We start from the raw sequence: 10,705 nt of genomic DNA, 5'->3' as shown, positions 1-10,705 counted from the left end.
AAGACCTGAGAACTATTAGTGGACAGCGGATGGCCGAGCAAGAACCTCAATCACCCATTCGAATGAAAATGCGCCTTTCAGCCTTTGTATCCTACTGTCTGGCAGGTATATCTCTTTGAAAACCTTTAGTGCTACCGATTGTGCGCGGGGGACGACAATTAACACATCTTGCCTGCCCAAAATGTAATTCTTGCCTGCCCAAAATGTAATTCCTGGAAACGCCACTGCTTCAGGATACAGAAAGTGTAATATTCTGGGACTTGTAAATAACACAATTGGAGAGCATTCAACATAGGTCTTTACTTCTTGACTCTTAATGCAGAACTGACACACACACAGCACACTCAGAGGCTACAACAGGCTGCAGGGGATCTTGCTAATCAGCACAGGTGGAATATATGTTCTCAATCAGTGGCATGATCTTTCACCTAGAAGACACTCTATTACACTCCTCCCCTTTTAGAATTTAAGCAGCAATTTACAATTACACAAAAACAATGCCTCATGTATTCAATTCAAAAGAAACAATAAGTATGCTGTCAAAATATAACAGAAAGCATCGCCTTCTCCGCACGCACACGCGCACACACACACACACACACACACACACACACACACACACACACAGCTCCGAGGTGTACGAATAGATGTGCGAATAGATGAGCTAAATTAATACTCTGAGTTTTGTCGTGTACAATAGGAAACATCCCTGAGGGAGCCGTTCAAATGGCAGCCATGACGTTTCCCCATTCTTCATTGTGTTCACAACGGTATACGGGCGGTGACACGCCTGCAGATGACCACTACCAAGGTCACCTTTTCTTTACCGATCTTCCTCCTGAGTGACCACAATCAATAATGTAACAGTCAAGATAATAATGTAATAATAACTGTATGTACCGTAAAGTAGCAGACAACCATAATAACCATGTAAATGTTTCTAATCAATAAACCTCTGTCATCATCAACTCCAATAGAAATACTATTGACATTGGTTCTTTGCACAGTCAAATGTTCCTGTAGTCAAGTGGAACTCCATTGGGTTTATTTCTAAAGGCAACTGGAACAGTGTTCTCAAAACAGGATGCTGCCGGTTTAGCTTCCTTCCAGTCGAGCATTGTGCCTCAAGTCTCCCTGCCTGGGTTTTTAGGGACTATATACAAATGGTACACTAAAAAAACAAAAAAAGTTTTTTTAAGGAATCGTCATAATATCTGGCTAATAAGGTTATGCGATAACACATCAGCCCTTCCAATAATGTCTGGATGTTTTATGGAGGAGACTGTCGTTTGAAAAGCAGTGAATGACTGGCGGCCTATACAGTTTCTTAGATCACACTCGGCACCAATCATTTTAAAACATTTTGACCAGAGTAAAACACTATCAGTGATCTCCAGTATGTCGTTTTATGATCACAGACATAGGTACAGCATAATAAATATGCATGCGTGCAGTAGCCTGTTGCAATGCATTCTGTCCAACGATAGCACAATGCATGCAATGCTTACAAACATTTCCTGCTATTTTGTTGTACTGTACTGTACTGTACGTTTCCAAGGTCAAAAAGAAACTCACACCACATTTAGAATCTCCTAAGATGTAATACTGTATGTTTAAACTGGACACAACTAATGGGCTAAATCATCTTTCTTGCTAAGCACACACACAAAGGTGTTTGGACATTTCTTGGCATGGCCCTCGTTGAGTTTTTTAATCAGGGTTAATAACTCCATTCAGAGGAAACACCTTTGCTATGCGGAAGTGCCAAGTTGTCATTTCCGTACACTGAGCAGTCAGAGCCAAATTCCTTAGTGAAGTCTAGAACCGCGAGAGCCAAATTTATGTTCCGTCGCACGACAGTGTCTCGCCCTCGAAAATAGGAGGTCTACGTGCTCTCAATGCACCACGGTCGAGACGCGTTGTGAGCTTGTAGATCTGCTATTTTCAGTGGGCAAAACTGTAGCAGCAACAAGACCATTGTCCTGAAGTTTGCGCACAACCGAGCGAGACGTGTGATTTATGGCGAATACTGTACAAGACCTATACCAGTGAGATAAACGTGACAGTGGAAAACGCAAACAATAGACTAACTGAATTTAAGACTGTCCTAGTCCCTCTAAAACGGCATAACCTTGCCCTATTCGTCATTCATTGCACAATGAATTACGCACAGCGAAAATGGCCGATATACAAGCTCAGAATGCACCACGCGTTCTCGCTCACTCATTTAAATGCGTTTGGTCTAACGAATACATAATATGAAAACACGTTACTTTGTTATTCAGTGTAGGTTTAAGATTGCTAATGCAACAGCAATAAGTAAAGGATTATTACATTTTATGTGTGATGTTTGCATAACCACCCCCATCCACACAAATTGCCTCTTTTCAAGTTGAAATTCATGCACATTTTTATTGAACAGTTATATAAAATACTTTTTCCATAGTTGCAAGTGCATGCCTCATCTGCCAACAGTTTTGAAGTTAAATTACAAAAGCAAGGCTTCATGTTGTGTAGTGAATTACTTGGGCACTTAAGCAGTTCTTAAAAAAGTTTGAAGTTTTTTTTTCCTTGTTTCATCTTAAAGTATTGAGCAGTATCAAACCTGTAACTGATATACAAAGCAGAGACCCAAATAATAATAATAGTAGTAGTAAGTAGTAATAATAATAATAATAATTATAATAATTATAATAATAATAATAATAATCAAATTACACTTTCTGTGGCACATTTACAAAACAGAACAAAACTGATTAAACCGTTACATGACACTAACAGCTATCATGCATTTTGAGTTTCCACATGTAACCACACCTCACAAGAATTGTCAAACATGCTTAATTGGACTGTGTGCACGTACAAGCGTGGGTTAAAAATATGACTTCCTCATTCATCGTAGATAGGTAAATGCTTCAATTACAAAAGAAGTTGAAGGCATCGCATTACTATGGTGTTAATTTAAAGTATGCAGGTATACATTTCCAGTATATGATCACTAAAGCGCAATATATTTCAAACCAGGCCTCTACAGCCAAGGTATTCAATTTCTCTATCTCAGTTTGATTTTTATAAAACATGCATAGGCAGACAACTTTATTGTACTCTTAGTTTTTACACAATATAGGTTCTCTATTTTTTTTTCTTACTTTGTTCGCAATACTTAAAAAGAGAGAGAAAAATAAAAACACTCAAGATTTCCAGCAAGCCACGATAAATCTACCCCCCATTCCCCAAAAAGAGACAAAAAAATATTTGCAAATGACAGATAAATGTAAATTCCAGTTATGAAACTCAACAAAATAGGTATTCATTACCAAGTAATTTTTAGCCATTATACAGAAAAATCAGGTCAAAGCACACACCAAAGGAACCTGAGGTAAGCAGAATCTGTACAAAACCAGAAAACGTTCCATTATTTGGCATTTCGACAATGTTGCAACATTCTGTTTTTAAGACTGCCTAATTCATTTCAGAGCTATTGTTTTTCTTTTATATAAGAATAGCAAAAAAAGTCATCAATAAATAGTCCTCATTTAGTTTGTACACCCTTATATGTTAAAAACATAATCTTATGTTCTGTCTTTTTTTTTTAGTGCTGTATTTTGTAAACGTACAATAGTTAGTAAGAAGTTACACAAGCCTTACCATTTCCTTGTAAATGAGCGAGGGCCCTTCGATAAAAACATTGTTACTTCTCTGATCTTACTCTCTTCCCTCCATCTTCCATCGACATACCGTATGTGTTGTGTACAATCACGTTTGTGGCGGCGCGATCGTTCCGAAATGTGAACCCACAATAATTTAGCAGATTGTTTGACTGTGTGTGAACTAAAGATTTGCTTTTTTTTTTTCTTTGAAGGCATACCCAAAAAGACTAGCAAGTGAGATGTCACGCGCCCTGAACCCCCCACCCCCCGCACGCATTCTGAGAACTCTGCCTCTCCACACACCTCTCTGCTTCTCCATCCATCCCTTCTTTGTCCCCGTTTTATTCTGCGGTACCGGCCGAGACGAGGATGAGGGTGGCATGCCCCACGACCACGCCAAACCCACCCCACACCCCCATCCCCAGCAGTCATGTTGGGCACTAACCCAATACCTCCACCTGTCCGGGAGGAGCGGAGGGGTCCCCTCACTGGATGTCGCTGGTGCTGGTGGTGCCCCCCTTGGTGTCCGTGCCGTTGGTCTCCGAGGACAGCGCCTTGTTGAGCGAGTTGAGGCTGGCATCGGTGGGCAGCGCGTCCCGCCGCGGGGGCATCCTTTCGTTGATGCGGTCCAGGCCCTTGGCCTCAGCGAAGCTCGTGATCTTATGCTGGGGCGAGAAGCCCTTGATAGCTGTTTTTGAGCGTGAAGGAAAGGGGAGGGGGGGTTTGAGAGGGGGAGAAAACAAAAAAACATTCAGGAAGTGGTTGAGAAGCGAATTGAGGGATTTTCGTTAACAAAAAAATGTAACGGGCCGGCACTTTTCTTGGGACACAAACTCACGAAATACGACAATGTGCTCCTGTCTGATTCATTGCATATCACCGATTGTAAGTTTGATTTTTTTTTTCTAAAGATGTTGCGTAAATCTGATTGACAGTTCAGATAAGTATCTTGACAGGCCTAATGCTCCACATTAATCTTCATTCATCTGTAATGAGCGCGAAAGAGTACTGCTGAAAGAGGCATTAAAATAGAGTGAAAATTGTGTGAACTAAGAACTCTTAGATCAGGCGTTATCGAATGTTTTACTTTCAAGGTCACCCAAAATGAGTTACAGACCTGTAAGGGTCCATTTGGAACCCCCTCAAGGAACCCGAGGGTCCCTGGACCCCACGTAGAGAGTGCAGTACTTGGACCACAGAGAAGCTCCAGCCTCAGTAGTCAGTTTGAAAAGTGAAGATTCTGCTCATACCGTAGCTTTTATAAGCTTTTGCTGCGGCCTTGCTTGTCATCTCCATATTTGATCTTTCATCTGACCACCATGTTTCAATAATCAGGAAATATATATATATAATATACACCGTAGGTCTAAAATGACCAAACTTACCCTTCACGTCACAATTAACTCTTCTACAATGAAGCAATACCGGTAGTTTAATTTGCGCGTAAATGTATTCATGGTGTCGGGCGTGAAGCATTTTAAGGGCTTAACACATGGAACAGTTAATACAAACTCATTTGGGGAAACAGTGACAACACAATATCAATGTAGTACCAATTTATCATTTTTCAAAGTGATATTAACCCGAGGAAAGGACCTTCTAAAACTACATGAGGATGCTCCTGGCATTAGGGTCAATATAGGTGTTTTGTGCCATCAACAAATAATAATAATAAAAGTTAAATAACACTGTCCAATCAAAAATAACCGTTGCTTGAAATAAAACTAATGTGTTTGAAACGTTAATTTATTAAGTTTGTTTCAAAAAGTAAAGGAGTAAATGTGTGTCCTGCGGACACAAATTAAAGACAGTCATTATAAATAATTAAATAATGACATAATAAAAAGGCACACAAAAACAAAAACACCCGGCGACCCCAAAACAACCAGAGCTCCACACTAGCCACATCACAGATTAAAACACAAAAGATTGACAAAAAGGAGAATGGTCAAATAGAAGACAAAAAGATATGAGATTTTTAAAAGAAAATGTACAAGAGTGAAGTTCACTCCTACAAGGTATTTCCACAGAGCTCAATATATACAGAGACACTACAAAAAAGGTACTTGGGGTGCTAACCACTTGTTACGCCTGGTTGGAGCATGCAGCAAGTACTGGGAGTTCATTGGAAGTCCATTTGAGGGGTGGATGGATGTCCCAAACGCTATTTTCAAAGTGGATCGAATTAAATGGAAAACGGGATTGAGGCAATCTCAATGGATTTTGCCACGGGTTGGTAAATAAATAGGAACCAATTTGCATATACGTAAATCAAACGAATAGAGTATGTTTACAGGTGCGTATGGATTTCAACACCAACCCCTGCGTAGTTGTATTCAATCTAGTGAGATACGTTCCATATCGTTGATGTCCGGAAGAAAACAAGACAACTAATGTTGTCTTTTTTTTAGGTTTTCACATATTTATTTTTCATAAATCAATGCTGTTGAACACCCTTTATGTCTGCGTTGGTTAAAAACATATTGAACCAATGGAAAAGTATTAAAAAGTGCTTCGGTGAAAACCTCCTAACTCCACTTGAGCTGGATGTCTTTTCATTTACTGAAAAATGTACATTTTGGAGTTAAGTGGTTTCTTCCAGACAGCAGAGATATATTACACTATTCATTTGTTTAAATGGTGAATACACCCACCTCTCATAGTGCTCTGTGCTGTAGTGGTGGTAAGAGTTAAGTATAGCATTTTATAAAAGGGGATTCTTTGCTGATTGATTATTGAGGGACACCATGTTTTGTTTAGAACACAAATTGGATGCGGGTGTGTGGAGAGAGGAGGATTATGGGTAGTGTAGTTGCTTTGCTGCATAGCACAGGTCAGACACAGGTTATTAGCAACTCACAGCAGTGAACACAACACAGCAGGGCAGGGCCACGGAGGAGCCACATGAAGAAAATAAGCAAGAAAAAGTGTCTTGACACTGCAACGCACCGTCCTCTAGGGGGTGGTAAAGAGGAATCACTGAACAATTCCAACGTAAATAGCAGCTGGCAAACTACTATTTAGCTCACAGTTGAGGTTGTTCTTGCGCCACAGGTGGTTTTAAATTACATTTTCTTTTTGGAGAGAAGAAAATCCAATTATCGGGTGGAATATATTTTTCCCCATCCAATTCAGATGTACAACTATGGCGAATTTCACAATATGCTATTGCAAAAACAATACACAACTGCTTTAATTGTTTCAAAGGGGAAATGTGATTGTAAACATTCATAGCAAGATTTAAATTTTATCGTGAGGGCAGAGCAGAGGCTAGAGATAAGATAAAGGTGAAAGATGCAGAAAGTCTCAGAAAAACAAAATTTCCAACATCTTCCTGCAAAACAGAACAGCTTCTATTTGTGTCAAATACAACAGCACTGATGAGCCCTCAAATTCAACTAATTTAGTTATCCTTCCGGTAGCTACAAAATAAAGTCTACAAAGCCTCCTATAGCTTCAATAGTTCAAACATGCTTATTCTCGAGTCTGTTTGGCTGTTCCGGTTTAGAGTTGGAGAAGCATGGCTAACTTCCTGACTAAGGTGAAAGGGATGAAACCTCAATCCTAATCCCTATTATTGCAAAGCATTCGCGTTAACTGGCATTACAGAGAGGCTTCCATTCCAGTGAAAAGCTTGTTGTGCAAACTAACCATTTCAGAGAAATAGGATTATTGACTGATGTGGTAATCTTCAGTGAGCTGACAAAATGCAAGGCCTAATATTCTAATAATGAGATTCCCCTAGAAGCTGCTGAACATCGTTTGATTTTCATATATATATATATATATATATATATATATATATATATATATATATATATATATATATATATTTATTTAAATCTGGAATTGAAGCAAACAATCATGCCCATTTCAGATAACAATACCACATGATGTCATTTACTTTGCGCTCACAAAAAAATAAATGAATAAATAAAAATAGAATTAAATGAATTCACAGTTTATGAAATCTTGATAATGGAAATCTGTTATGAAATCATTTCCCCTTTAAAACAAAGTGCACAACTTGTAGGATTTCCGTACTTACTTACTTTTTCTTTTTGTGTTAATAATTGTGCCACAATTTTTGTTAGCCCAAACACCCAACACACTCTACTCAAGCACCAGCGAGATGGATGGAAAAAAAACCCAACGGGAGCCCAACTGTCTATTGCGTTCACAGCAACAGAAGAGGGCGGCCGGCCCCATTTACCTTCGTCAGCCTCAATAGCTTCAATAGTAGCTGAAGAGAAGAACAGGGGGAGGGGGGTTGCAAAACGAATGAGAAGTGAGCAGAGGAGTTCCATTTATTCGTTTGTCTTTTTGTTTTGTCCCAAGAACAATGAGCAGAGAGAGAGAGAGAGAGAGAGAGAGAGAGAGAGAGAGAGAGAGAGCCAATGCCAGACAACACTTAATGTTAAAGAAAACAGCCTCGTTTGTGGACACTCAGACACATAGACCCACGAATGTTAGCAAAGGGGCGGGGCGGGAGGGAGGGGGGCGCTCTGGGGGAGGAAGAGGAGGATGAAGAAGAAGACAGGGAGGGTGGAAACAGATTTTGTTCCTTTTTTTTCTTTCAGACTTCCAAATCTGTCGGGCGGAGGGAGGGCGTCACTGTGGGGAGGAACGTTCATGGAACTCGACCTGAACTTGAACCCGAATCGCCTGATTAAACGGATGGTTTAATCACAGTCTAAACTGTGGGGCTGGAAGGTGATAAGCAGGAGTGCATGAAGATCACAATGGAGATAACGACTGGAGGCAATTAAGACCACTTCTTTTTTTTTAGAGGCTTGGATTGTTCTTACCTTGTTATGATCAAACTAGTCCATTGTATGACTTGTTTCGCTCCTTTGTGCAGTTTAATAGCAAATTAAGAATTAAAAATAGGGTCTCGTTCACTTCCATTGTAACGGGGAAACAGCTCTCAAAGTTGCCCTTTCAGCACATAAACGAATGCAAAACAAAAGTGGATTCTGACAATATATTAGGAAAGCGAGCATGGAATGTTTTTTTTAATACAAAATTGCGACTTTGTGTTATTTTTAGTATTTTATATAGAAAGAAGATCCGGTATCTGCACAGCTGAAGCGAATGATTGGAACAGAGCCTGCTGCTACCATAGGCAGCCATTTGATCATAACAAGGAGAGAGAGCAAGAGATATTGGGGGGGGGGGAGATACTCCCTGGAGAAAATAAATGTATACAGTAAGCTAGAATATTTGATGATCTCAAAGGGATGTCCCTTCAATCAAATCTGTAAAAATCTATTATGTTTGTCCAACATTGACTAAATCATGCTAAGTTCAGCAAAATCTTAGCAACATTTACGGGACAGTGGTCTGTTTATGTGCATTACAATATATTGCCATAAGCAGTGACCAGACAATGATACTACTGCCACTTTTGTGTCAACAATCATTCTAAAACACACAGCATATATAATATAATTGCTTGTAGTTGCGGTTTAGTGTAGTGGAAGACTTCCATTGGGTAACAACTTACCAGTAATATCGCGTGCTTGTAACACAATTCAACGATGCTTAAATAAAGCAAATGTTGGGAAGTGCTGACATATACATGTTCACATGTGGGAATAGAGCTCTTCTGTTATTAACAACTAAATTACCCACTGGAGGGAGATAATGCAGAATGAAAGGGTTTAATCCATTCTGGGCGGGAACCCCTTTTGGTGTTTTAAGCGTGTTGTGCTTTAGCTATTTATTTTTTATTTATTTTTTATCTTGAAAATGTGGCACAAATCTACTGTATATTCTTTCAGAGTGAACGTTTTTTAACTCAAATCTTTGCTTCTGGGGGCGTCGCTGGAACAACATATTTCCAGATGGGGGGTCGGCGGCCAACTACATATATTTTTGGGGGTCCTTGAAATGAAAATGTTTGAAAACCACTGACATAGAAACATAGGGTTTTTCAGAAAACTGTCAGAATTTAGAAGGCATTTGTAGAATCGTCCTCAGGTCTAAATGGGTTAAAAGAACGCAGGCGAGACAGAGATAAGGTTTGAGGGTGACTTTGGATGGAAGCAACATAATTGTTGCAGCAGTGTGTACAGTATGTACAGTATGTATGGGCTGCAGTTGAATGACAGATGAACAGATGTCACACTCAGTGTTCTGGGGGCGGGGCTGGGCAATTAAACCAAAACATAATATCCTAACCGAAATTTAATTAGAACTTCTAACAGACTCTTGTGGGTTCATCGAATAGAAGCCGGGGTTTTTTGTTTTGCGAGAATGTAAAAAAACAAGGCTTATATATCAACGAATCGATGCCAAAAAAAGGTCGAATAGAATTTTTATAAAGGGCTAAATCGATTAGTCAGATAACACTTGAGATAACACTTTCACTTAAGCTCTCTATTATACAGTACGTCGTACAACTGTGGCATGCAACAATAGTGAAAGCTCACAACGCGTTGTAGATAAAGTCCAATAATCATAATCGAGGCAAAGGTTTTTAATAATAGTGATATTGATTTAGTCATATCGCCCAGCCCTAGTTCTTGGGGTGGAGGAGGGGTGGGGGTGGGGGGGGGGGTGGGTCTGGAACTGCAGAAGCATCCTTTGATAATAAAGAAAAACTACTACACAACAACTTTTGATCAAGAGTGCCGACATACCTTCAGTGTGCGAGAAGGAACGATAGGTGAAAACCTTTACCACTTACCACAGTCTCAGAAGTAAAGCCAAACATTGTTGGTTTACCGTGTCAAATACTCATCCTTGAAGGTAGTTATTTAGTTTAAGCTATGTAGGCCAGATGCGCGCACGCACACACGCACACAGAGACACACACATACAGACACACAGACACACACACACACGCACACTAGATAGATGAGGTTGACGGCAAAATAATAAAATACAGCTCTACGATACTTGGGAACTAAACACTGGCATGTATAGAGGATGGGAGAAAAAACACAGGGAGGAACACAATGACAGTGGACGGCTAAAGCAAAACCAAGTGGCTGATGGATAGATAGATAGATAGATACACAGCATTAAGGTGGAAGCGCTCAGGCTGTGTC

General features: G+C 39.8%; 1 protein-coding gene across 6 annotated transcripts in view; it reads right to left on the bottom strand.

The window, feature by feature from the left end:
* Positions 1-2,384: 2,384 nt before the first annotated feature.
* The window catches only part of LOC308335655 (protein phosphatase 3 catalytic subunit alpha), a 94,208-nt gene continuing 85,887 nt past the window's right edge, over positions 2,385-10,705 (bottom strand). For 3 of the 6 annotated variants that reach the window (XM_080792762.1, XM_080792763.1, XM_080792765.1), the window contains 2 exons: positions 7,864-7,893; positions 2,385-4,338 (listed from right to left, as the gene is read on the bottom strand). In XM_080792762.1, the coding sequence (XP_080648888.1) occupies positions 4,136-4,338; positions 7,864-7,893 (233 nt within the window). In that variant the 3' untranslated portion in view covers positions 2,385-4,135. The remainder of the gene's footprint in view (positions 4,339-7,863; positions 7,894-10,705) is intronic. The other 3 variants (XM_080792764.1, XM_080792766.1, XM_080792767.1) reach the window with 1 other exon arrangement.

Source organism: Protomyctophum bolini (assembly GCF_963924005.1).
Source record: "Protomyctophum bolini genome assembly, chromosome: 20".
NCBI lineage: Eukaryota > Metazoa > Chordata > Actinopteri > Myctophiformes > Myctophidae > Protomyctophum > Protomyctophum bolini.
Note: the sequence above shows the minus strand (reverse complement) of the source record. Positions and strands in the feature narration are given on the sequence as shown.